Genomic DNA, 26,418 nt, shown 5'->3' with positions numbered 1-26,418 from the left:
CTGTTTTTGTTTCATGTCCATTCTCTTCCGCTCCGAGAAGCCCACTCCTCTCAACAGTAACCGATTAGGACTTTTGTAAAGTGTCTGCACATTTTCTAAAAATCCTGCATTGAAGGTTGCCATGGTGACGCCAGTTCCAGGGGCTTAAGGCCTATGATTTAGAGTTAAATCTTAAACGTATAGAACATAAAACAGCGCTCTCAGGAGAGAAAAAAAAAAAAGAAAGAAAACAATTGGCAGAGAAATTGACGCCGCTCTCCGCAGTAAAGGTGTTCTTTTTACATGTACCTTTTTATAAATTGTATTTGTACAATAACTGGAGCTTTAAAATGGAAACAGTGAGCCCCCACACCCCCCTTCTGTCTCTCTGACTCAGAGAAGGAGGCAACGAGCAGGGCCCGGAATAGCTCAGATGCTGTCATCTGTGGACAGCCGCTGATTTTCCAGTTTTCACAAGCTCACAGGCTTCCCCTAATCCCTCAGTCGTAGTGTGTTGCAGAGGTGGTCAATTGACCTCTGTAGTCTCCATGTAACCTGGGGACCGGCACTTCTGGCTTCTTCTCCAGCTTCCCGATGCTTCTCCTATGTGCAGCGCCGTCCTCCGTCTCTCTGTGCTCTCCTCATATTATCGTTTTTCAGCATATTTATTTCTACTTATCCACTAATTATTTCCCCATTTCTATGTTTGTCTTGCTTTTTATTCCGTTCTTCGATAACTCGATTTTCCAGTTTTTACTTTTCCTCACACCTGCTCATCTACATATTTAAACTTGTTTGCCCTTTGTTTTATTCCCCTTTCCATCAGTTTCCTCCTTCCTCGTCCTGTGCTCGTTTTTCAGCCTTTTCTCTTTTCTGTCAACCTTTTGTAGCATTCGTTTCCCCGTGCTTCCCATTTCTTTTCTCTTCTCCCCTCAAGAAGCTCCGATGCCAGTATGACCCCCAGGCACAAGCCGTACTCCTCTTCGTTGGCCGCCCTTATCGAAGGCACTCAACGGCCTTTCTTGTTCCTCGTCACAGATTTCAACTACGGCACCGACGGGTACGACGCCGAAGGGAATGAGGAGCAGAAGAGCTCTCGTGAGGGGTCAGAAACCATGCCCTATATCGATGAATCTCCAACCATGTCTCCACAGCTCAGTGCCAGAAGTCAAGACAGTGTGGATGGTGTCTCGCCTACTCCCACTGAGGGCTTACTTCCCGAGGTAAAGACATTTTTCATTATTTGCGAATATTAGTACTTTTTATCCTGTTTTCAGAGTGTATAATTATCATTACTATAGCATTTGTCATTTTTTAGCTCTTGTTCTTTGCCGATACTGGTACTTTTTATCCTGTTTTCAGAAGGCATAATTATTATTTTTATTATATCACATGTCATTTTTGTTCTTGGATTAAAGTTGTGTAGGATTAGTAGATTTACTTGTCTAGTGTAAAGAAAGTCTCCTTCATACTATTGCAGTCTGTTTCCGTACCCTTCATTGCTATATTTAATGCATCTCGTACGGCAGCATACCGTGTTGTATTTTGGGCATTCGACTTTGCATCGCGATTTGCTTTACTTTGGTTATTGTTGTTTATATGTTTGCATCCAGCTTGGTTTTGGAGTAGTACTTTACATACATTTTAGCAAGGAACATTGTCTATAAGATGTTTTACACCAGCTGGGTCTCCTCAAGGAGAACCAATCATTTCCAAATTAGCTTGGTTAGTATCCGAGATCATTACTTTACAAAGCCTTGACTGTGCCTTAGATCATCTCTGATCTCAATGATGTTTGTTTGTTCTAAATTTAGTTTATTTCCCTTTTTGGTAATTAAGACAAAAAAGTTCAATGTTCATTTGAGACGAAAAGCTTTAGAGTTGTCTATTCGTGAAACGTGACAGCACTCAATGTGTTATGGTTCTTTTTCTCTTGTTCTCCTATCTCGTTGCCTGGATATTATGGATGTCAGAAATTACTCAGATGTGATGAGTGTGGGGGAGTGATTTTCTGTGTATTGAAGGATCCGTTAAATTAAGGCATAGGGAATCAAGTTGTCTATGCTTCCTTGTGACCTGAATTACACCCCACTGCCAGGCATTATGTGTTTGTGGGCACTCGTGCTTAAATTTGTTTTCTTTCTGGGGACAGCAAATGTTTTGTGGCATACTTGGCACTGTATCATGTGGGGGCATCAGTCAAAAATGGAATTGGGCACCACTGTTAAAGTACAATACTTTATGTACATATTGGTTGCACTTTTAAAAGTTGTGGTTTCCAACAGGAAACTATACAAAATATATACCTAATTCATATACATATAGTTTTTATTGTTAGAGTAACTTTAAACACTTTATTTTCCTATTTGTTAGGCACTTTAACTGTAGATTGGTGATTGGGGTCCTGAGACCCCACCAATTGCTTAATAGCCCACCAAACAGCACAATGTATGCTTTTTATTTATTATCCATACCCCCGATCTGTGAGCTATGCGTTTTTGTCTTCTGAGCTGCGCACTGTATAATGGTCTGCCAAGTAACTGGTGGGGGTCTCTACACTTAGTCCGCCACCAATTTGCAGGCAATTTAAATGCACCTGTCAGATAAGAAAAAACAAATTCAAAGTTTAGTTACTCTTTCACTACCAGTGAAATGCTTTGACCCTAGTGGCATGTTTTGCAATTCTGTGATCACTAGTCCACAATAGTATGCAACAGGGTCTGCAGCTGGAGAACCACATTCAGGGGTCCGAGATTCACTGCTTGGGGAACACTATTTCACATTATTTTAAATCCTCTCCCAACAGTTATCAAAATCACTATTGTCTCACATGGAGAGTCATCTTGTCCCCTAATAATTGTGTATGAGATATGTCTGTGAATCCCCTGACTCTGTCGTGATTCATTTCTTTGCAGCAGGCAAGTTCTTGTGATCTCGGGTCTTGTGATTTGTAACATCCTCCTCATCCAGTCTTCTGTAGATGACACATAGATGTCATAAGCAGCGAGCAGCCAAAATGTGGACAATTACACATCGCTATCTCCATATTACTTGCACATACTCAGTGAGACTTTACGTACAGATCAGCAACATCCAGTAACATTAACTGGGGGAAAAAAACCAAAAAATAAAAACCATCTCATAGCGGATGTGATACGTAATGTTATTATAGCATAACCTTTAATTATTATTATTATTTATTATTATAGGGCCATTTATTCCATGGCGCTTTACATGTCAGAAGGGGTATACATAATAAAAATTAAAAAAAATACAGTAATCTTAAACAATACAAGTCACGACTGGTCTGGTACAGGAGGAGAGAGGACCCTGCCCGCGAGGGCTCACATTCTACAAATTAATGAAAATATAATTAATAAGTCGGCAGCCTTAGTGTTTCCATGTTCTTCATGTGTTCTGCAGAGTTCTCGCTTACTAAATTTCTTTACGGAGTATATATCTGATTGTTTTACCATTAGCTTATTTTCCTATAAATTAAAAAATTTCTTGTTTTAAAACTTGTTCCTAGAGCAGCCAAAGGGATTGTCACCCAGTGATTCAGACCCCCCAAATGACAAATGCTCTTACTCAGTGACACCTCCTCTGCTCCAAAAATCTGTTACTAGCAAGGCAGACTGACAAATTTTGTGACATAGTATGCATTGCAGCTTCCGTTATATATATATATATATATATATATATATATATATATATATATATAATATATATATATATATATATATATATATATATTTATATATTAAAACAGCTTTGAGTTGAATGTCCACCCTTTGATTTGACTTTTTTTTTTTAACACGAAAACTTGTTTATTTTATCTAATGGTCCCACTATGTACGTACTTTATCTATAATTTTCATACAGTTGCTGTACAGCAGCTGGAACGGTCTTTTCTGATACAGATACAATGTGTTCTCAAAGCCCAGATTTAGTAAACCTTCGTACATGCATTTATTAAAATAAGTAAATGTATATGCATATAAGTTTTCCTCTTTTGGTGGCTGATAAGAGTATAAATTTTAAAAAAATAAACAACCCGTCCCTTTAAAAACACGTGGGATCGGTTTTTTTTTTCTATCATATTATAGAGCAAATTGCAGATTCAGTAGAATTTTTTTGCTAAACCTCATCTCAGTCTGGGTTTGAGTCCAATGGGCAGTGTCGCACAATAACTGACAATTGTCCCTATGTAAATGCGCATGCAAATATCCTTGCCCTGTTGTATACTGAGGCGATGCCAATCTTCTTTCCATCTTAAAAAGAATTCAGTGGTACAACATACACATCTCTCTCTATCTATCTATATATATATATATATATATATATATATATATATATATATATATATATATATATATGTGTGTGTGTATATATATACTCGATTATAGGCCGACCCCCTAATTTTGCCCAAAAAACCTGGGAAAACTTAATGACTCGAGTATAAGCCTAGGGTAAATTCTGGTAAATTTCAAAAATAAAAATAGATACCAATAAAAGTAAAATTAGTTGAGACATCAGTAGGTTAAGTGTTTTTGAATATCCATATTGAATCAGGAGCCCCATATAATGCTCCATACAGTTCATGATGGGCCCCATAAGATGCTCCATATTAAAATATGCCCCATATAATCCTGCATAAAGGTTAATGATGGCCCCATAAGATGCTCCATAGAGACATTTGCCCAATATAATGCTGCACAAACGTTGAATATGGCCCCATAAGATGCTCCATAGATATTTGCCCCATTTGCTGTTGCTGCGAAAAAAAAATTAAAAAAAAATCACATACTCCCCTCTCGTCGCTCAGGCCCCCGGCACTTTCAATATTCACACTCCTCGTTCCGGGTGCCGCTCAGTTTTCAGCGTCTTCTGCACTGACGTTCAGGCAGGGGGCACGCACTAACGTCATCGCGCCCTCTGACCTGATCGTCACTGCAGCAAACGCTGAAGACGAAGCGGCGCCCGGAACGAGGAGAGGTGAATATCGGGCAGCGCTCCCCCTCCCTATTATACTCACCTGCTCCTGGCGCGGTCCCTGGTTCTCCGGCGCCGCAGCTTCTTCATGTAGTGAGCGGTCACCGTTACCGCTCATTACAGTAATAAATATGCGGCTCCACCCCTATGGGAGGGGGGTCCATGTTCATTACTGTAATGAGCGGTACCATGTGACCGCTCACTGCAGGAAGAAGCTGCGGCGCCGGGAGAACAAGGGGCCTACAGGGACCGCGCCGGGAGCAGGTGAGTATTATTAGACTCCTCTCCCCTGCCGACCCCTGGGTATGACTCGAGGATAAGCTGAGAGGGGGAATTTCAGCCCAAAAAAATGGCCTGAAAATCTCGGCTTATACTCGGAAAAAAAAAAAAAAAAAAAATATATATATATATATATATATATATATATATATATATATATATATATATATATATATATATATATATATATATATATATATATATATATATATATATATATATATATATATACACACTCACTGGCCACTTTATTAGGTACACCTGTCCAACTTCTTGTTAACACTTAATTTCTAATCAGCCAATCACATGGCGGCAACTCAGTGCATTTAGGCATGTAGACATGGTCAAGACAATCTCCTGCAGTTCAAACCGAGCATCAGTATGGGGAAGAAAGGTGATTTGAGTGCCTTTGAACGTGGCATGGTTGTTGGTGCCAGAAGGGCTGGTCTGAGTATTTCAGAAACTGCTGATCTACTGGGATTTTCACGCACAACCATCTCTAGGGTTTACAGAGAATGGTCCGAAAAAGAAAAAAAATCCAGTGAGCGGCAGTTCTGTGGGCGGAAATACCTTGTTGATGCCAGAGGTCAGAGGAGAATGGGCAGACTGGTTCGAGCTGATAGAAAGGCAACAGTGACTCAAATCGCCACCCGTTACAACCAAGGTAGGCCTAAGAGCATCTCTGAACGCACAGTGCGTCGAACTTTGAGGCAGATGGGCTACAGCAGCAGAAGACCACACCGGGTACCACTCCTTTCAGCTAAGAACAGGAAACTGAGGCTACAATTTGTACAAGCTCATCGAAATTGGACAGTAGAAGATTGGAAAAACGTTGCTTGGTCTGATGAGTCTCGATTTCTGCTGCGACATTCGGATGGTAGGGTCAGAATTTGGCGTAAACAACATGAAAGCATGGATCCATCCTGCCTTGTATGGAGCATCTTTGGGATGTGCAGCCGACAAATCTGCGGCAACTGTGTGATGCCATCATGTCAATATGGACCAAAATCTCTGAGGAATGCTTCCAGCACCTTGTTGAATCTATGCCACGAAGAATTGAGGCAGTTCTGAAGGCAAAAGGGGGTCCAACCCGTTACTAGCATGGTGTACCTAATAAAGTGGCCGGTGAGTGTGTGTATATATATATATATATATATATATATATATATATATATATATATATATATATATATATATATATATATATATATATGTATATATGTATATATGTATATATGTATATATGTATATATGTATATATGTATATATATATATATATATATATATATATATATATATATATATATATATATACATACACATACACACACCGTGCCTTGCGAAACTGGAACTTTTCAACCTTTTCCCACATATCATGCTCCAGGCATAAAGATACCAACTGTAAATTTTTGGTGATGAATCAACAAGTGGAACACAATTGTGAAGTTGAATGAAATTTATCGGTTACTTCAAATTTTTGTGGAAAGTAAAAAACTGATAAGTGGGGTATGCAATATTAATCGGCGCCTTTAACTTAATACTTTGTTGCGCCATCTTTTGCTACTATTACAGCTTCAAGTCGCTTGGGGTATGTCTCTATCAGTTTTGTACATCGAGAGACTGAAATTCTTGCCCATTCTTCCTTGGCAAACAGCTCGAGCTCAGTGAGGTTTGATGGAGATCGTTTGTGAACAGCAGTTTTCAGCTCTTTCCACAGATTCTCGATTGGATTGAGGTCTGGACTTTAACTTGGCCATTCTAACACCTGGATACGTTTGTGAACATTGTAAATTTTGCTTTATGTTTGGGATCATTGTCTTGATGGAAGACAAATCTCCTTCCCAGTCCCAGGTCTTTTGCAGACTCCCAACAGGTTTTCTTCAAGAATGGTCCTGTATTTGGCTCTATCCATCTTCCCATCAATTTTAGCCATCTTCTCTTTCCCTGCTGAAGAAAAGCAGGCCCAAACCATGATGCTGCCACCACCATGTTTGACAGTGGGGATGGTGTGTTCAGGGTGATGAGCTGTGTTGCCTTTACGCCAAACATATCTTTTGGCATTGTTGCCAAAAAGTTCGATTTTGGTTTCATCTCACCAGAGCACCTTCTTCCACATGTTTGGTGTGTCTCTCAGGTGGCTTGTTGCAAAATTTAAATGACACTTTTTATGGATATCTTTGAGAAATGACTTTCTTCTTGCCACTCTTCCATAAGGGCCAGATTTGTGCAGTGTACGACTGATTGTTGTCCTATGGACAGACTGTGCCACCTCAGCTGTAGATCTCTGCAGTTCATCCAGAGTGATCATGGGCCTCTTGGCTGCATCTCTGATCAGTCTTCTCCTTGTTTGAGATGAAAGTTTAGAGGGACGGCCGGGTTTTGGTAGATTTGCAGTGGTATGATGCTCCTTCCATTTCTTTTTTTTTCTTCCAAACTGTTTTTATTAAACATTTTCAATTAAACATTTTCAACATTAGCATATTAACATACAAACATAGGTACACGGAATTACCTCCCTCTTTCCGGTATTACAGAAGCCCATTATTAACCCCTTCCTGACATCAGACGTACTATCCCGTCGAGGTGGGGTGGGCCCGTATGACCGCCGACGGGATAGTACGTCATCATCGATCAGCGGCGCTCACGGGGGGAGCGCGGCCGATCGCGGCCGGGTGTCAGCTGCATATCGCAGCTGACATCCGGCACTATGTGCCAGGAGCGGTCACGGACCGCCCCCGGCACATTAACCCCCGGCACACCGCGATCAAACATGATCGCAGTGTACCGGCGGTATAGGGAAGCATCGCGCAGGGAGGGGGCTCCCTGCGGGCTTCCCTGAGACCCCCGGAGCAACGCGATGTGATCGCGTTGCTCTGAGGGTCTCCTACCTCCCTCCTCGCCGCAGGTCCCGGATCCAAGATGGCCGCGGCATCCGGGTCCTGCAGGGAGGGAGGTGGCTTACCGAGTGTCTGCTCAGAGCAGACACTTGGAAAGCCTGCAGCCCTGCACAGCAGATCGTCGATCTGGCAGAGTGCTGTGCACACTGCCAGATCAATGATCTGTGATGTCCCCCCCTGGGACAAAGTAAAAAAGTAAAAAAAAAATTTTTCCACATGTGTAAAAAAAAATAATAAAAAATTCCTAAATAAATAATAATAAAAAAAAATATATTATTCCCATAAATACATTTCTTTATCTAAATAAAAAAAAACCAAAACAATAAAAGTACACATATTTAGTATCGCCGCGTCCGTAACGACCCAACCTATAAAACTGCCCCACTAGTTAACCCCTTCAGTAAACACCGTAAGAAAAAAAAACAAAAAACGAGGCAAAAAACAACGCTTTATTACCATACCGCCGAACAAAAAGTGGAATAACACACGATCAAAAAGACTGATATAAATATCCATGGTACCGCTGAAAACGTCATCTTGTCCCGCAAAAAACAAGCCGCCATACAGCATCATCAGCAAAAAAATAAAAAAGTTATAGTCCTGAGAATAAAGCGATACCAAAATAATTATTTTTTCTATATTTTAGTTTTTATCGTATAAAAGCGCCAAAACATAAAAAAATGATATAAATGAGATATCGCTGTAATCGTACTGACCCGACGAATAAAACTGCTTTATCAATTTTACCAAACGCGGAACGGTATAAACGCCTCTCCCAAAAGAAATTCATGAATAGCAGGTTTTTGGTCATTCTGCCTCACAAAAATCGGAATAAAAAGCGATCAAAAATGGTCACGTGTCCGAAAATGTTACCAATAAAAACGTCAACTCGTCCCGCAAAAAACAAGACCTCACATGACTCTGTGGAGCAAAATGTGGAAAAATTATAGGTCTCAAAATGTGGAGACGCAAAAACTTTTTTGCTATAAAAAGCGTCGCTGGTTTCACACTTGCGTTTTTGTCTGCAGCGTTTTTTGCACAAAAAAACGCATGCGTTTTTTCCCTATATTTGACATGAAAAACGCATGCGTTTTTTTTGTACGCGTTTGGTCGCGTTTTCAAACGCATGCGGTTTTTTTCTGCATGCGTTCATTTTCAGAAATACAACCTGCAGTATTTTCTTGCGTTTTTAAGCACATGCGTTTGCGTTAAAAACGCATGCATTTTTATCGAAAAAAAACAGAAAACACACTGAAAAGCCACCCACCACCATCAAGGTGATAAAGGGATCCAAACCCTAACCCTACCCCTAAACTCATCCCTAACCGTTTAATGAACATTTTCTGACAGTCATAGTGCCACGTATTTCAGTGCCACGTATTTCAGTGCCACGTATCACGTATTTCAGTGCCACGTGTTTCAGTGCCACGTATTTCAGTGCCACGTATCACGTATTTCAGTGCCACATATTTTAGTGCCACGTATTTCAGTGCCACGTATTTCAGTGCCACGTATTTCAGTGCCACGTATTTCAGTGCCACGTGTTTCAGTGCCACGTATTTAAGTGTCACGTATCACATATTTCAGTGCCACGTATTTAAGTGCCACGTATTTCAGTGCCACGTATTTCAGTGCCACGTATTTCAGTGCCACGTATTTCAGTGCCACGTGTTTCAGTGCCACGTGTTTCAGTGCCACGTGTTTCAGTGCCACGTATTTAAGTGCCACGTATCACATATTTCAGTGCCACGTGTTTCAGTGCCACGTATTTAAGTGCCACGTATCACGTATTTCAGTGCCACGTATTTCAGTGCCACGTATTTCAGTGCCACGTATTTCAGTGCCACGTATTTCAGTGCCACGTATTTCAGTGCCACGTATTTCAGTGCCACGTATTTCAGTGCCACGTATTTCAGTGCCACGTATTTCAGTGCCACGTATTTCAGTGCCACGTATTTCAGTGCCACGTATTTCAGTGCCACGTATTACATATTTCAGTGCCACGTGTTTCAGTGCCACGTATTTCAGTGCCACGTATCACATATTTCAGTGCCACGTATTTCAGTGCCACGTATTTCAGTGCCACGTATTTCAGTGCCACGTATCACATATTTCAGTGCCACGTATTTCAGTGCCACGTATTTCAGTGCCACGTATTTCAGTGCCACGTATTTCAGTGCCACGTATTTCAGTGCCACGTATTTCAGTGCCACGTATTTCAGTGCCACGTATTTCAGTGCCACGTATTTCAGTGCCACGTATCACGTATTTCAGTGCCACGTGTTTCAGTGCCACGTATTTAAGTGCCACGTATCACGTATTTCAGTGCCCCGTATTTCAGTGCCACGTATTTCAGTGCCACGTATTTCAGTGCCACGTATCACGTATTTCAGTGCCACGTGTTTCAGTGCCACGTATTTAAGTGCCACGTATCACGTATTTCAGTGCCACGTATTTCAGTGCCACGTATTTCAGTGCCACGTATTTCAGTGCCACGTATTTTAGTGACACGTATTTCAGTCACGTTTAGGGTTAGGGTTAGGGGTAGGGTTAGGGCTAGGGTTGGAGGTAAAGTTAGGGTTTGGATTACATTTACGTTTGGATTAGGGTTGGGATTAGAATTATGGGTGTGTCAGGGCTAGGGGTGTGGTTAGGGTTACCGTTGGGATTAGGGTTAGGGGTGTGTTTGGGTTAGGGTTTCAGGTAGAATTGGGGAGTTTCCACTGTCCAGGCACATCAGGGGCTCTCCAAGCGCGACATGGCGTCCAATCTCAATTCCAGCCAATTCTGCGTTGAAAAAGTAAAACAGTGCTCCTTCCCTTCCGAGCTCTCCCGTGCGCCCAAAAAGGGGTTTACCCCAACATATGTGTTATCAGCGTACTCGGGACAAATTGAACAACAACTTCTGGGGTCCAAGTTCTCTTGTTATCCTTAGGAAAATAAAAATTTGGGGGGCTAAAAATCATTTTTGTGGGAAAAAAAAGATGTTTTATTTTCACGGCTCTGCGTTATAAACTGTAGTGAAACACTTGGGGGTTCAAAGTTCTCACAACACATCTAGATAAGTTCCTTGGGAGGTCTAGTTTCCAATATGGGGTCACTTGTGGGGGGATTGTACTGTTTGGGTACATCAGGGGCTCTGCAAATGCAACGTGACGCCTGCAGACCAATCCATTTAAGGCTGCATTCCAAATGGCGCTCCTTCCCTTCCGAGCTCTGTCATGCACCCAAACAGTGGTTCCCCCCCACATATGGGGTATCAGCGTACTCAGGACAAATTGGACAACAACTTTTGGGGTCTAATTTATCCTGTTACCCTTGTAAAAATACAAAACTGGGGGCTAAAAAATCATTTTTGTGAAAAAAAAAAAAAAGAATTTTTATTTTCACGGCTTTGCGCTATAAACTTTAGTGAAACACTTGGGGGTTCAAAGTTCTCAAAACACATCTAGATAAGTTCCTTGGGAGGTCTAGTTTCCAATATGGGGTCACTTGTAGGGGGTTTGTACTGTTTGGGTACATCAGGGGCTCTGCAAATGCAACGTGACGGCTGCTGACCAATCCATTTAAGTCTGCATTCCAAATGGCGCTCCTTCCCTTCCGAGCTCTGTCATGCGCCCAAACAGTGGTTCCCCCCCACATATGGGGTATCAGCGTACTCAGGACAAATTGGAAAACAAATTTTGGGGTCCAATTTATTCTGTTACCCTTGTAAAAATACAAAGCTGGGTGCTAAAAAATCATTTTTGAGAAAAAAAATAAAAATTATTTTCACGGCTCTGCGTTATAATCTGTAGTGAAACACTTGGGGGTTCAAAGCTCTCAAAACACATCTAGATAAGATCCTTAGGGGGTCTACTTTCCAAAATGGTGTCACTTGTAGGGAGTTTCAATGTTTAGGCACATCAGGGGCTCTCCAAACGCAACATGGCGTCCCATCTCAATTCCAGTCAATTTTGCATTGAAAAGTCAAATGGTGCTCCTTCCCTTCCAAGCTCTGCCATGCGCCCAAACAATGGTTTACACCCACATATGGGGTATCAGCGTACTCAGGACAAATCGGCCAACATTTTTTGGGGTCCAATTTCTTCTCTTACCCTTGGGAAAATAAAAAATTGGGGGCGAAAAGATCATTTTTGTGAAAAAATATGATTTTTTATTTTTACGGCTCTGCATTATAAACTTCTGTGAAGCACTTGGTGGGTCAAAGTGCTCACCACACATCTAGATAAGTTCCTTAGGGGGTCTACTTTCCAAAATGGTGTCACTTGTAGGGAGTTTCAATGTTTAGGCACATCAGGGGCTCTCCAAACGCAACATGGCGTCCCATCTCAATTCCAGTCAATTTTGCATTGAAAAGTCAAATGGCGCTCCTTCCCTTCCAAGCTCTGCCATGCGCCCAAACAATGGTTTACACCCACATATGGGGTATCATCGTACTCAGGACAAATTGCACAACATTTTTTGGGGTCCAATTTCTTCTCTTACCCTTGGGAAAATAAAAAATTGGGGGCGAAAAGATCATTTTTGTGAAAAAATATGATTTTTTATTTTTACGGCTCTGCATTATAAACTTCTGTGAAGCACTTGGTGGGTCAAAGTGCTCACCACACATCAAGATAAGTTCCTTAGGGGGTCTACTTTCCAAAATGGTGTCACTTGTAGGGGGTTTCAGTGTTTAGGCACATCAGGGGCTCTCCAAACGCAACATGGCGTCCCATCTCAATTCCAGTCAATTTTGCATTGAAAAGTCAAATGGCGCTCCTTCCCTTCCAAGCTCTGCCATGCGCCCAAACAATGGTTTACACCCACATATGGGGTATCATCGTACTCAGGACAAATTGCACAACATTTTTTGGGGTCCAATTTCTTCTCTTACCCTTGGGAAAATAAAAAATTGGGGGCGAAAAGATCATTTTTGTGAAAAAATATGATTTTTTATTTTTACGGCTCTGCATTATAAACTTCTGTGAAGCACTTGGTGGGTCAAAGTGCTCACCACACATCAAGATAAGTTCCTTAGGGGGTCTACTTTCCAAAATGGTGTCACTTGTAGGGGGTTTCAGTGTTTAGGCACATCAGGGGCTCTCCAAACGCAACATGGCGTCCCATCTCAATTCCAGTCAATTTTGCATTGAAAAGTCAAATGGCGCTCCTTCCCTTCCAAGCTCTGCCATGCGCCCAAACAATGGTTTACACCCACATATGGGGTATCATCGTACTCAGGACAAATTGCACAACATTTTTTGGGGTCCAATTTCTTCTCTTACCCTTGGGAAAATAAAAAATTGGGGGCGAAAAGATCATTTTTGTGAAAAAATATGATTTTTTATTTTTACGGCTCTGCATTATAAACTTCTGTGAAGCACTTGGTGGGTCAAAGTGCTCACCACACATCAAGATAAGTTCCTTAGGGGGTCTACTTTCCAAAATGGTGTCACTTGTAGGGGGTTTCAGTGTTTAGGCACATCAGGGGCTCTCCAAAGGCAACATGGCGTCCCATCTCAATTCCAGTCAATTTTGCATTGAAAAGTCAAATGGCGCTCCTTCCCTTCCAAGCTCTGCCATGCGCCCAAACAATGGTTTACACCCACATATGGGGTATCATCGTACTCAGGACAAATTGCACAACATTTTTTGGGGTCCAATTTCTTCTCTTACCCTTGGGAAAATAAAAAATTGGGGGCGAAAAGATCATTTTTGTGAAAAAATATGATTTTTTATTTTTACGGCTCTGCATTATAAACTTCTGTGAAGCACTTGGTGGGTCAAAGTGCTCACCACACATCAAGATAAGTTCCTTAGGGGGTCTACTTTCCAAAATGGTGTCACTTGTAGGGGGTTTCAGTGTTTAGGCACATCAGGGGCTCTCCAAACGCAACATGGCGTCCCATCTCAATTCCAGTCAATTTTGCATTGAAAAGTCAAATGGCGCTCCTTTCCTTCCGAGCTCTGCCATACGCCCAAACAGTGGTCTACCCCCACATATGGGGTATCAGCGTACTCAGGACAAATTGTACAACAACTTTGGGGGTCCATTTTCTCCTGTTACCCTTGGTAAAATAAAACAAATTGGAGCTGAAATAAATTTTGTGTGAAAAAAAGTTAAATGTTCATTTTTATTTAAACATTCCAAAAATTCCTGTGAAACACCTGAAGGGTTAATAAACTTCTTGAATGTGGTTTTGAGCACCTTGAGGGGTGCAGTTTTTAGAATGGTGTCACACTTGAGTATTTTCTATCATATAGACCCCTCAAAATGACTTCAAATGAGATGTGGTCCCTAAAAAAAAATGGTGTTGTAAAAATGAGAAATTGCTGGTCAACTTTTAACCCTTATAACTCCGTCACAAAAAAAAATTTTGGTTCCAAAATTGTACTGATGTAAAGTAGACATGTGGGAAATGTTACTTATTAAGTATTTTGCGTGACATATGTCTGTGATTTAAGGGCATAAAAATTCAAAGTTGGAAAATTGCAAAATTTTCAAAATTTTCGCCAAATTTCTATTTTTTTCACAAATAAACGCAAGTTATATCGAATAAATTTTACCACTAACATGAAGTACAATATGTCACGAGAAAACAATGTCAGAATCGCCAAGATCCGTCAAAGCGTTCCAGAGTTATAGCCTCATAAAGGGACAGTGGTCAGAATTGTAAAAATTGGCCCGGTCATTAACGTGCAAACCACCCTTGGGGGTGAAGGGGTTAAAGACGGTAGCTATTTTAGCGTTCCAATTTGCAAATTAAAGGCAAAGTACCTCTCAATCAAGATAAACATAAGGCTAAAAACATAGAATTCAACATGGAAATACAATACGAGTGGACTACCACTCTGTAACTAGATAACCCCAAATGGTGAGAGAGGGGAAGTTATAGCTGAAGAAAAAATGAAAAACAAAAAACGGGGGAGGGGTCAACAAACAGATTAGGGAAAGTCGAAGGGAGGGGAGGGGGGGGGGGAACACACGGCTCCGCACTTCGCCCAATGTGTTATTTAGGAGACCACTCCGCTCACAAGGGTGTTCGGCCCGCTACCGCCTGTTCCAGGAACCATGTAGTTGTACAGAAGCATTGTTTTGAGCCTCTGTTGTATATGCGTTGGAAGGATGGGTATAAGTGGCTGCCATAGTTCAAAAAAATTTTGGGGTTTTAGTTCTTTCTGAAGGGATGCTTCCACCCAATCCATCCTAAATAGGAAGGAGAGTTTGTCCAGGAAGATCCTCAGGGTGGGCACATTAGGTGCCAGCCAGGTTTGTAAAATCGTTTTCCGGGCCGAGGCCGAAATCATGTACAGGAATTTTCTACCATGAGTGGGGATCACAACCCCTTCATTAGTAATGTACCCGAAAAGAGCCCAGGCTGGGGTAAGAGCCACTCTATATGGTGTATGCGTATGAGTAAATACAAGTATGCGTTGCCAAAATTGTTGGATTTGTGAGCAAGCCCATAAACAGTGGAACATGTCTGCCTCGACCTCTCCACACCTGGAACAGATCGGACTCGGTATATTACCCATAAGAAAGTTGCGCCTTGGCGAGATATAGGATTTATGCATAATCTTCAACGCCATTTCCCAATAAGATGTAAACGGTGTAAATTTAAGCGTGTTCCTCAACATTTGTAAAATCAGAGTAGGTGTCAATGACGGGTCACTGAGCTGCCACTTCATTATTATGCTCCTTCCATTTCAATATGATCGCTTTCACAGTGCTCCTTGGGATGCTTAACCCCTTAACCCCCAAGGGTGGTTTGCATGTTAATGACCGGGCCAATTTTTACAATTCTGACCACTGTCCCTTTATGAGGTTATAACTCTGGAACGCTTCAACAGATCCCAGTGATTCTGACATTTGTTTTCTCGTTACATTTTGTACTTCATGATAGTGGTAACATTTCTTTGATATTACCTGCGTTTATTTGTGAAAAAATCGGAAATTTGGCGAACATTTTGAAAATTTCGCAATTTTCCGACTTTGAATTTTTATGCCCTTAAATCACAGAGATATGTCACACAAAATACTTAATAAGTAACATTTCCCACATGTCTACTTTACATCAGCACAATTTTGGAACCCCATTTTTTTTTTGTTAGGGAGTTATAAGGGTTAAAAGTTGACCAGCAATTTATCATTTTTACACCACCATTTTTTTTAGGGACCACATCACATTTGAAGTCGCTTTGAGGGGTCTATATGATAGAAAATACCCAAGTGTGACACCATTCTAAAAACTGCACATCTCAAAGTGCTCAAAACCACATTCAAGAAGATTATTAACTCTTCAGGTGTTTCACAGGAATTTTTGGAATGTTTAACCCCTTCCCGACCTGTGACACAGCGTATGCGTCATGAAAGTCGGTGCCAATCCGACCTGTGATGCATATGCTGTCACAGAATGATCACGTCCCTGCAGGCCGGGTGAAAGGGTTTACTGTAATTCACCCGACCTACAGGGACGGGGAGTGGCTTCTCCCCCCGTGGCTACGATCGCTCTGATTGGCTGTTTCACTTTCAACAGCCAATCAGAGCAATTTGTAATATTTCACCTATTAAACGTGGTGAAATATTACAATCCAGCCATGGCCGATGCTGCAATATCATCGGCCATGGCTGGAAACCCTGATCTGCCCCGCCACCCCCACGATCTCCTCCCCAGTCCTCTGTCCTGTCCTGTCCTGTAATGTGCTCCGCTCCCCTCCGTCCTCCTGTCTGCTCCCCTCCGTCCTCCTGTCCCTTACCCCCTGCTCCTATCCCACCCCCATGCTCCGATCCCACCCCCCCATACTTACCAAGCTCCGGTGTCTGTCCGTCTTCTCCATGGGCACCGTCATCTTCCAAAATAGCGGGCGCATGCGTAGTGCACCCGCCGAATCGGCCGGCAGATTCATTCCATGTACATTTTGATCACTGTGACCAAAAATATCACAGTGATCAAAATAAAAAAATAGTAAATGAACCCCCCTTTATCACCCCCATAGGTAGGGACAATAATAAAATAAAGAAAATATATTTACTTTTATTTTTTCTACTCGGGTTAGGGTTAGGGCTAGGATTAGGGCTAGGGTTAGGTTTAAGGCTAGAACTAGGGTTAGGGTTAGATTTAGGGTTAGAACTAGGGTTAGGGTTAGAACTAGAGTTAGCGCTAAAACTAGGGTTAGGGTTAGAATCAGGGTTAGAACTAGGGTTAGGGTTAGAATTACAGTTAGAATTAGGCTGTGTGCACACGGTGTGGATTTGGCTGCGGATCCGCAGCGGATTGGCCGCTGCGGATTCGTAGCAGTTTTCCATCAGGTTTACAGTACCATGTAAACCTATGGAAAACCAAATCCGCTGTTCCCATGGTGTGGAAAATACCGCGCGGAAATGCTGTGTTGCATATTCCACAGCATGTCAATTCTTTGTGCGGATTCCGCAGCGTTTTACACCTGTTCCTCAATAGGAATCCCCAGGTGAAATCCGCACAAAAAACACTGGAAATCTGCTGTAAATCAGCAGGTAAAACGCAGTGCCTTTTACCTGCAAATTTTTCAAAAATGGGTTAGGGTTGGAATTAGAGTTAGGTTTGGAATTAGGGTTATGGTTGGAAATAGGGTTAAGATTAGGCTTGTGGTTAGGGTTATGGTTATGGTTAGGGTTAGGGGTGTGTTGGGGTTACGGTTGGGATTAGGGTGAGGGGTGTGTTGGGGTTAGGGTTGTAGTTAGAGGGGTGTGTTGGGGTTAGGGTTGTGATTAGGGTTGTGGCTAGAGGTGGGATTAGGGTTAGGGGTGTGTTGGGGTTAGTGTTGGAGTTAGAATTGAGGGGTTTCCACTGTTTAGGCACATCAGGAGTCTCCAAACGCAACATGGTGCCACCATTGATTCCAGCCAATCTTGCGTTCAAAAACATATGGGGTATAAGCGTACTCAGGAAAAATTGCACAACAACTTTGGGGGTCTAATTTCTCCTGTTACCTTGGGAAAATAACTAAATGGGGGGCTAAAAAAATATTTTTTGGGAAAAAATTAGAATTTTTTTTTTCACGGCTCTGCGTTATAAACTTCTGTGAAGCACTTGGGGGTTCAAAGTGCTCACCACACATCTAGATAAGTTGCTTGGGGGGGTCTAGTTTCCAAAATGGGGTCACTTGTGGAGGGTTTCTACTCTTTAGGAACATCAGGAGCTCTGCAAACGTAACATGATGCCCGCAGACCATTCCATCAAAGTCTGCATTCCAAAACGTCACTACTTCCCTTCCGAGCCCCGACGTGCGCCCAAACAGTGGTCCCCCCCTCACATATAGGGTATCAGCGTACTCAGGACAAACTGGGCAACAACTTTTGGGGTCCAATTTCTCCTCTTACCCTTGTGAAAATAAAAAATTGTGGGCTAAAAAATAATTTTTGAGTAAAGAAAAATTATTTTTTTATTTTCACGGCTCTGCGATATAAACTTCTGTGAAGCACTTGGGGTTTTAAAGTGGTCACCGCACATCTAGATTAGTTCCTGGGGGGGTCTAGTTTCCAAAATGGGGTCACTTGTTGGGGAGCTCCAATGTTTAGGCACACAGGGGCTCTCCAAACGCGACATGGTGTCCTCTAAAGATTGGAGCCAATTTTTCATTGAAAAAGTCAAATGGCGCTCCTTCCCTTCCGAGCCCTGTCGTGCGCCCAAACAGTGGTCCCCCCCCACATATGGGGTATCTGCATACTCTGGACCCCAAAAGTAATTGTACAATTTGTCCTGTTTCTCCCTTTACCCTTGGGAAAATAAAAAAATTGTTGCTAAAAGATCATTTTTGTGACTAAAAAGTTAAATGTTCATTTTTTCCTTCCATGTTGCTTCTGCTGCTGTGAAGCGCCTGAAGGGTTAATAAACTTCTTGAATGTGGTTTTGAGCACCTTGAGGGGTGCAGATTTTAGAATGGTGTCACTTTTGGGCATTTTCAGCTATATAGACGCCTCAAACTAACTTCAAATGTGAGGTGGTCCCTAAAAAAAAATGGTTTTGTAAATTTCGTTGTAAAAATGAGAAATCGCTGGTCAAATTTGCACCCTGAACTTCCTAGCAAAAAAAAAAATGTTTCCAAAATTGTGCTGATGTAAAGTAGACATGTGGGTATTTTGTGTCACATAACTCTCTGGTTTAATAGAATAAAAATTAAAAATTTGAAAAAGTTTTAGCCAAATATCCATTTTTTTCACAAATAAAAGCAAGAATTATCGACCTAAATTTACCACTAACATGAAGCCCAATATGTCACGAAAAAACAATCTCAGAACCGCTAGGATCCGTTAAAGCGCTCCTGAGTTATTACCTCATAAAGGGACACTGGTCAGAATTGCGAAAAACGGCCAGGTCATTAACCCCTTTCTGACCTCGGACGGGATATTACGTCCGAGGTCAGAACCCGTGCTTTAATGCGGGCTCCAGCAGTGAGCCCGCATCATAGCCGGGACATGTCAGCTGTTTTGAACAGCTGACATGTGCCCGAAAGAGGCGCGGGCGGAATCGCGATCCGCCTGCGCCTATTAACTAGTTAAATGCCGCTGTCAAACGCTGACAGCGGCATTTAACCGGCGCTTCCGGCCGGGCAGCTGGAAATGAGCGCATCGCTGACCCCCGTCACATGATCGGGGGTCAGCGATGCTTCTGTATAGTAGCCATATGGTTACTGATCCCCGGTAGCTGTGAGCGCTACCCTGTGGTCGGCGCTCATAGCACACCTGCATTTCTGCTGTATAGCAGCGATCTGATGATCGCTGCTATGTAGCAGAGCCGATCGCGTTGTGCCAGCTTCTAGCCTCCTATGGAGGCTATTGAAGCATGGCAAACGTAAAAAAAAAAAAAAAAAGTGAAAAAATATATAAAAGTTTAAATCACCCCCCCTTTCGCCCCATTCAAAATAAATTAATTAAAAAAATCCAACCTACACATATTTGGTATCGCCGCGTTCAGAATCGCCCGATCTATCAATAAAAAAAAGCATTAACCTGATCGCTAAATGGCGTAGCGATAAAAAAATTTGAAACACCAGAATTACCTTTTTTTGGTCGCCACGACATTGCATTAAAATGCAATAATGGGCGATCAAAAGAACGTATCCGCACCAAAATGGTATAATTAAAAACGTCAGCTCAGCACGCAAAAAATAAGCCCTCAGCCGACCCCAGATCATGAAAAATGGAGACGCTACAGGTATCGGAAAATGGCGCAATTTTTTTTTTTTTTTTTTAGCAAAGTTTGGAATTTTTTTTCACCACTTAGATAAAAACGAACCTAGACATGTTAGGTGTCTATGAACTCGTAATGACCTGGAGAATCATAATAGCAGGCCAGTTTTAGCATTTAGTGAACCTAGCAAAAAAGCCAAACAAAAAACAAGTGTGGGACTGCACTTTTTTTGCAATTTCATCTCACTTGGAATTTTTTTCCCCTTTTCTAGTACACGACATGCTAAAACCAATGATGTCGTTCAAAAGTACAACTTGTTTCGCAAAAAATAAGCCCTCACATGGCCATATTCACGAAAAAAGAAACACGGAAAAATGGAAATTCCCAAGGTCATGAAGGGGTTAAGGTCAAAATAGGCTGGGTCATGAAGGGGTTAAAAAATGTTTGAACATTTAACTTTTTTTCACAAAAAATGTACTTCAGCTCCAATTTGTTTTATTTTACCAAAAGTTGGAGAAATTGGACCCCAAGTGTTATTGTAAAATTTGTCCTGAGTACGCTGATACCCCATGTGTGGGGTAAACCACTGTTTGGGCGCAGGGCAGAGCTCTGAAGGGAAGAAGTGCCATTTGACTTCTCAATGCAAAACTGACTGGAATTGAGATGGGACGCCATGTCGCGTTTGGAGACGGGGACATCACTGCATATTATCAGATCGCTGATCTGACACTTTGCAGTGCACTGTGTCAGATCAGCGATCTGACAGGCTCTGAGCAGGCGCATGAAAGCCACTGCAGGACCTGGAAGGCCCCCCCGTTGCCATTTTGGATACGGGCCTGCAGGGAGGAGGAGGTAGGAGACCCTCGGAGACCCCTCCCTGCGCGATGCTACCGTGTGCCGCCAGAACGCTGCGATCATGTTTGATCGCAGTGTGCCGGGGGTTAATGTGCTGGGAGCGGTCCAAATGTCAGCTGTAATAATCAGCTGACACCCGGCGATCGGCCGCTCTCCCCCCATGAGCGTGGCCGATCGCCTATCCCGTCACTGGGAATTAAGTCCCAGGTCACCTCGATGGGATAGTACCTCATATGGGATAAAGGGATTAAAATTTTGGAAATCATTTTGTATCCAAATCCAGCTTTAGGGTATGTGCACACGTCAGGATTTTGTCAGGATTTTGTCAGGATTTTTCATCAGGTTTTGTAGCCAAAACCAGGAGTGGGTGATAAATGCAGAAGTGGAGCATATGTTTCTATTATACTTTTCCTCTAATTGTTCCACTCCTGGTTTTGGCTACAAATCCTGATGAAAAATCCTGACAAAATCCTGACGTGTGCACATACCCTTAGGCTATGTCTCCACGGTACGGATGGCCGGCGGGATCGCCGCAGCGGCGAAGCCGCTCGGCGCTAAGCCCCGCTCCCTTTCTGGGACGCGATCATGCCGGATGTGTTAACTCTTCACATCCGGGATGATCGCTCTGTCCCATAGGGCCCTGTGATATGCCTTGCGGGGACGCTGCGTCCCCGCAAGGTGTACGGGCATGCTGCGATCTGAAAAGACGCGCAGCATGTCCGTAGTCGCAGGGCCGCCGCGTGCGGGTTTCCACGCATAGTGGAGATGGGATTTCATCAAATCCCCTCCACTATGCTGGAACATCTGGACGCTGCTTGTTTGACGCTGCAGCGCTGCGCAGCGTCAAAGAAGCAGCGTTTCCTGAACGTGGAAACATACCCTTAAACTTCTCCACAACAGTATCACAGACCTGCCTGTTGTGTTCCTTGGTCTTCATGATGCTCTCTGTGCTTCAAACAGAACCCTGAGACTATCACAGAGCAGGTGCATTTATACGGAGACTTGATTACACACAGGTGGATTATATTTATCATTATTAGGCATTTAGGACAACATTGGATCATTCAGAGATCCACAATGAACTTCTGGAGTGAGTTTGCTGCACTGAAAGTAAAGGGGCCGAATAATATTGCACGCCCCACTTTTCAGTTTTTGAATTTCCACAAAATTTAAAATAACCAATAAATTTAATTCAACTTCACAATTGTGCTCCACTTGTTGATACTTCACCAAAAATTTACATTTGATATCTTTGTTTGAAGCATGATATGTGGGAAAAGGTTGAAAAGCTCCAGGGGGCCAAATACTTTCGCAAGGCACTGTGTGTATATATATATATATATATATATATATATATATATATATATATATATATATATATATATATATATATATATATATATATATATATATACACCTTTTCACCCCGCACCCTCCTGTACGCCTGATGTATCACAAGGACATGTAATAATTTCTTCATGTCGGTCCAATAAAAACAGCACAATTTCACAAGCAATGAAGGGTGAGTGCCGCATTTTTCTAATATATATATATATATATATATATATATATATATATATATATATATATATATATATATATATATATATATATCTGAGTGTGTGTGTATGTATATATATATATATATAATCTCTATCTATGTATATGTATATGTATATATATATCTATATCTATGTGTGTGTGTATATATATATATATATATATATATATATATATATATATATATAGCAACAAAATAAGGGGAACACTAAAATCCCGCATCCTAGATATCACTGAATGAAATATTCCAGTTGTAAGTCTTCAATCGTTACATAGTGGAATGTGTTGAGAACAATAAAACCTAAAAATTATCAACTTAAATCACAACTAATATCCCACTGAGGTCTGGAGTTGGAATGATGCTCAAAATCAAAGTGGAAAATGAAGTTACAGGCTGATCCAACTTCAGTGGAAATGCCTCAAAACAAGGAAATGATGCTCAGTACTGTGTTTGGCCTCCACGTGCCTGTATGACCTCCCTACAATACCTGGGCATGCTCCTGATGAGGCGGCGGATGGTCTCCTGAGGGATCTCCTCCCAGACCTGGACTAAATCATCCGCCAACTCCTGGACAGTCTGTGGTGCAACGTGATGTTGGTGGATGGAGAGAGACATGATGTCCCAGATGTGTTCAATCGGTTTCAGGTCTGGGGAACGGGCGGGCCAGTCCATAGCTTCAATGCCTTCATCTTGCAGGAACTGCTGACACACTCCAGCCACATGAGGTCTGGTCTGGCATTGTCCTGTATTAGGAGGAACCCAGGGCCAACCTCATCTGTATATGGTCTCATAAGGGGTCTGAGGATCTCATCTCGGTACCTAATGGCAGTCAGGCTACCTCTGGCGAGCACATGGAGGGCTGTGCAGCTCTCCAAAGAAATGCCACCCCACACCATTACTGACCTACTGCCAAACCGGTCATGCTGAAGGATGTTGCAGGCAGCAAATCGCTCTCCATGGCGTCTCCAGACTGTCACGTCTGTCACAAGTGCTCAGTGTGAACCTGCTTTCATCTGTGAAGAACACAGGTCACCAGTGGCGAATTTGCCGATCCTGGTGTTCTGTGGCAAATGCCAAGTGTCCTGCACTGTGTTGGGCTGTGAGCACGACCCCCATCTGTTGACGTTGGGCACCCAGACCATCCTCATGGAGTCGGTTTCTAACCATTGTGCAGACACATGCACATTTGTGGCCTGCTGGAGGTCATTTTGCTGGTCTCTGGCAGTGCTCCTCCTGTTCCTCCTTTAACAAAGGCTGGGGTAGCAGTCCTGCTGCTGAGATGTTGCCCTCCTACAGCCCCCTCCACGTCTCCTGGTGTACTGGCCTGTCTCCTTGTAGCTCCTCCAGTCTCTGGACACTACGCTGACAGACACAGCAAACCTTCTTTCCACAGTTCGCATTGATGTGCCATCCTGGATGAGCTGCACTACCTGAGCCACTTGTGTGGGTTGTAGAGTCCATCTCATGCTACCACGAGTGTGAAAGCACAACCAACATTCAAAAGTGACCAAAACATCAGCCAGAAAGCATTGGTACTGAGATGTGATCTGTGGTCCCCACCTGCAGAACCACTCCTTTGAGTGTGTCTACATAATTGCCAATAATTTTCATCTGTTGTCTATTCCATTTGCACAACAACATGTGAAAATGATTGACAATCAGTGTTGCTTCCTAAGTGGACAGTTTGATCTCACAGAAGTTTGATTTATTTGGAGTTATGTTCTGTTGTTTGTGTTCCCTTGACCTTTTTGAGCAATATATATATATATATATATATATATATATATATATATATATATATATATATATATATATATATATATATATATATATATATATATATATATATATATATATACACATGTATACACATGTACACACATGTACACACATATATACACACACACCCAACATGGAAAGAGTCTGGGTGCAGCAGAGCTTCCACGAGCATATACCAAACCTACTACTTACCTTACTACTTTGTAGTATTCCAGTAGCTTGAAAAAGGTTTGCTACACTGAACTGAAACGTCGCAATCATGGGCTAAATAAAACTGCTCCTAATTCACAGACAATGGTGTGCTGCTTCCTTTTGTGGTCCACTAATAATATTTACTTATAGACTTGTGTGTCTGTTCCATTAAATGGTACAATCTGTTTTGGTGGATCAGACTTGGGCACTCGGTGTGAAAAATGGAACATCCATGCTGAATACGAGCATTTTCAGTTGACAGAAAAAAGGATACAGAAATGTAAATGTATATATAATCCCAAAGCACATTGATCAAGGTATTTTGCCTTGCATTTATTTGCATTTATATGCTAATTGCATATTGTGAGGAAAAAGCGACTCAACAATATATTACATTATAAGAGGAAAATGAGTCAATGCTAGTTATTAAACATATGAAAAACTTTAAGTCAATTAATCACACATCATTTTTTTTTAAAGATTTTGTTAAAAAAGCAATTTACAGAACAACCGATGTTTTGACATGTAAACTATGGGTTAGTGACAAATAATCCAAATAAATGAATGCCGGTCACAATACCAAGGCATAAAGGGCAAACATTAAGTGAAGATTGCTGTAATAGACAAAGTGTCAATTCAGGGCAGTTGATAGTTGGTTAAGTCACTGGATGTTATGGATCCATCAGGGTCACAAACAGTTGAATGCCTAAGTAGGGGCTAATTACCACTGACGTATTCGAATAACAAAAAGCCAAATATGTGCACACGCTGTGGATTTTGCTGCGGAACCGCAGCGTTTCCGCAGCTGCGGGTCCGCAGCGGTTTCCCATGAGTTTACAGTGCAATGTAAACCTATGGGAAACGAAATCCGCAGTGCACATGCTGCGGAAAAAAACGCGCGGAAACGCAGCGGTTTATATTCCGCAGCATGTCAATTCTTTGTATGGATTCCGCTGCGGGTTTACACCTGCTCCAATAGAAATCTGCAGGTGTATAACTGCAGCGGAAACCGCAATAGAAACCGCGATAAATCCGCAGTAAAAACCGCAGCGGGTTTGCACTGCGGATTTATCAAATCCGCTGCGGGAAATTCCGCAATGGAATCCGCAGCGTGTGCACAAGCCCTAAAGGGTGATTACTGGACATGTAAACTTAGGCTAGGTTCTCATTGCGTTAAGTGCAGTCCGTTCAACACATGCGTTGAATGGAGTGCGCAACGCAAGTGCCTTTTAAAGATCGCGTTATGCGATCGCGCTAGCGCAGATGCTTCATCTGTGCTAGCGGTGACGGACCCGAAAACGCTGCAGACCGCGTCCGAGGGTCCGTCACAGAATGACGGCACATCGCTAACACATGCCGATTATGACATGCGTTAGCGATGCGCTACATAATGGCAGTTAATGGGTGCGCTAATGCATCCGTTACATAGCGTTAGTGCCGCTATGTAACGGATGCCGTCAGCGCATTGCCATTAACGCAATGTGAACCCAGCCTTGGCTTTAGAAATATCCTTCAACACTCTCACCATAGTGAAATTAGTTCTTTTAGATGAGTTGTAAAAGGCCCCATAATCACCATGTTCTGCAGAGCCCCTGCATCAGGGACCCAGGATCTGCACTGGTTGTGAAGTTTGGGGACCTCCTATTTCTCAGGTATTGAGGTGCGGGCTCCTTGTCCCTGATGCCGTGCCAAGGGGTCATTGTTTCTGTAGGATTGAAGTCGTGAACCT

The 26,418-nt window shown here is 42.3% G+C and overlaps 1 protein-coding gene across 5 annotated transcripts in view; it reads left to right on the top strand.

The window, feature by feature from the left end:
• Positions 1–26,418, top strand: part of ABR (ABR activator of RhoGEF and GTPase) — a 430,921-nt gene that overhangs the window by 135,751 nt on the left and 268,752 nt on the right. For 4 of the 5 annotated variants that reach the window (XM_077294251.1, XM_077294253.1, XM_077294252.1 and 1 more), the window contains one exon: positions 1,018–1,202. The exons of the other annotated variant lie outside the window; for it this stretch is intronic. In XM_077294251.1, coding sequence (XP_077150366.1) covers positions 1,018–1,202 — 185 coding nt within the window. The remainder of the gene's footprint in view (positions 1–1,017; positions 1,203–26,418) is intronic. 5 annotated transcript variants of the gene reach the window in all.

The sequence above is a fragment of the Ranitomeya variabilis genome, chromosome 3, assembly GCF_051348905.1.
Source record: "Ranitomeya variabilis isolate aRanVar5 chromosome 3, aRanVar5.hap1, whole genome shotgun sequence".
Classification (NCBI taxonomy): domain Eukaryota; kingdom Metazoa; phylum Chordata; class Amphibia; order Anura; family Dendrobatidae; genus Ranitomeya; species Ranitomeya variabilis.
Note: the sequence above shows the minus strand (reverse complement) of the source record. Positions and strands in the feature narration are given on the sequence as shown.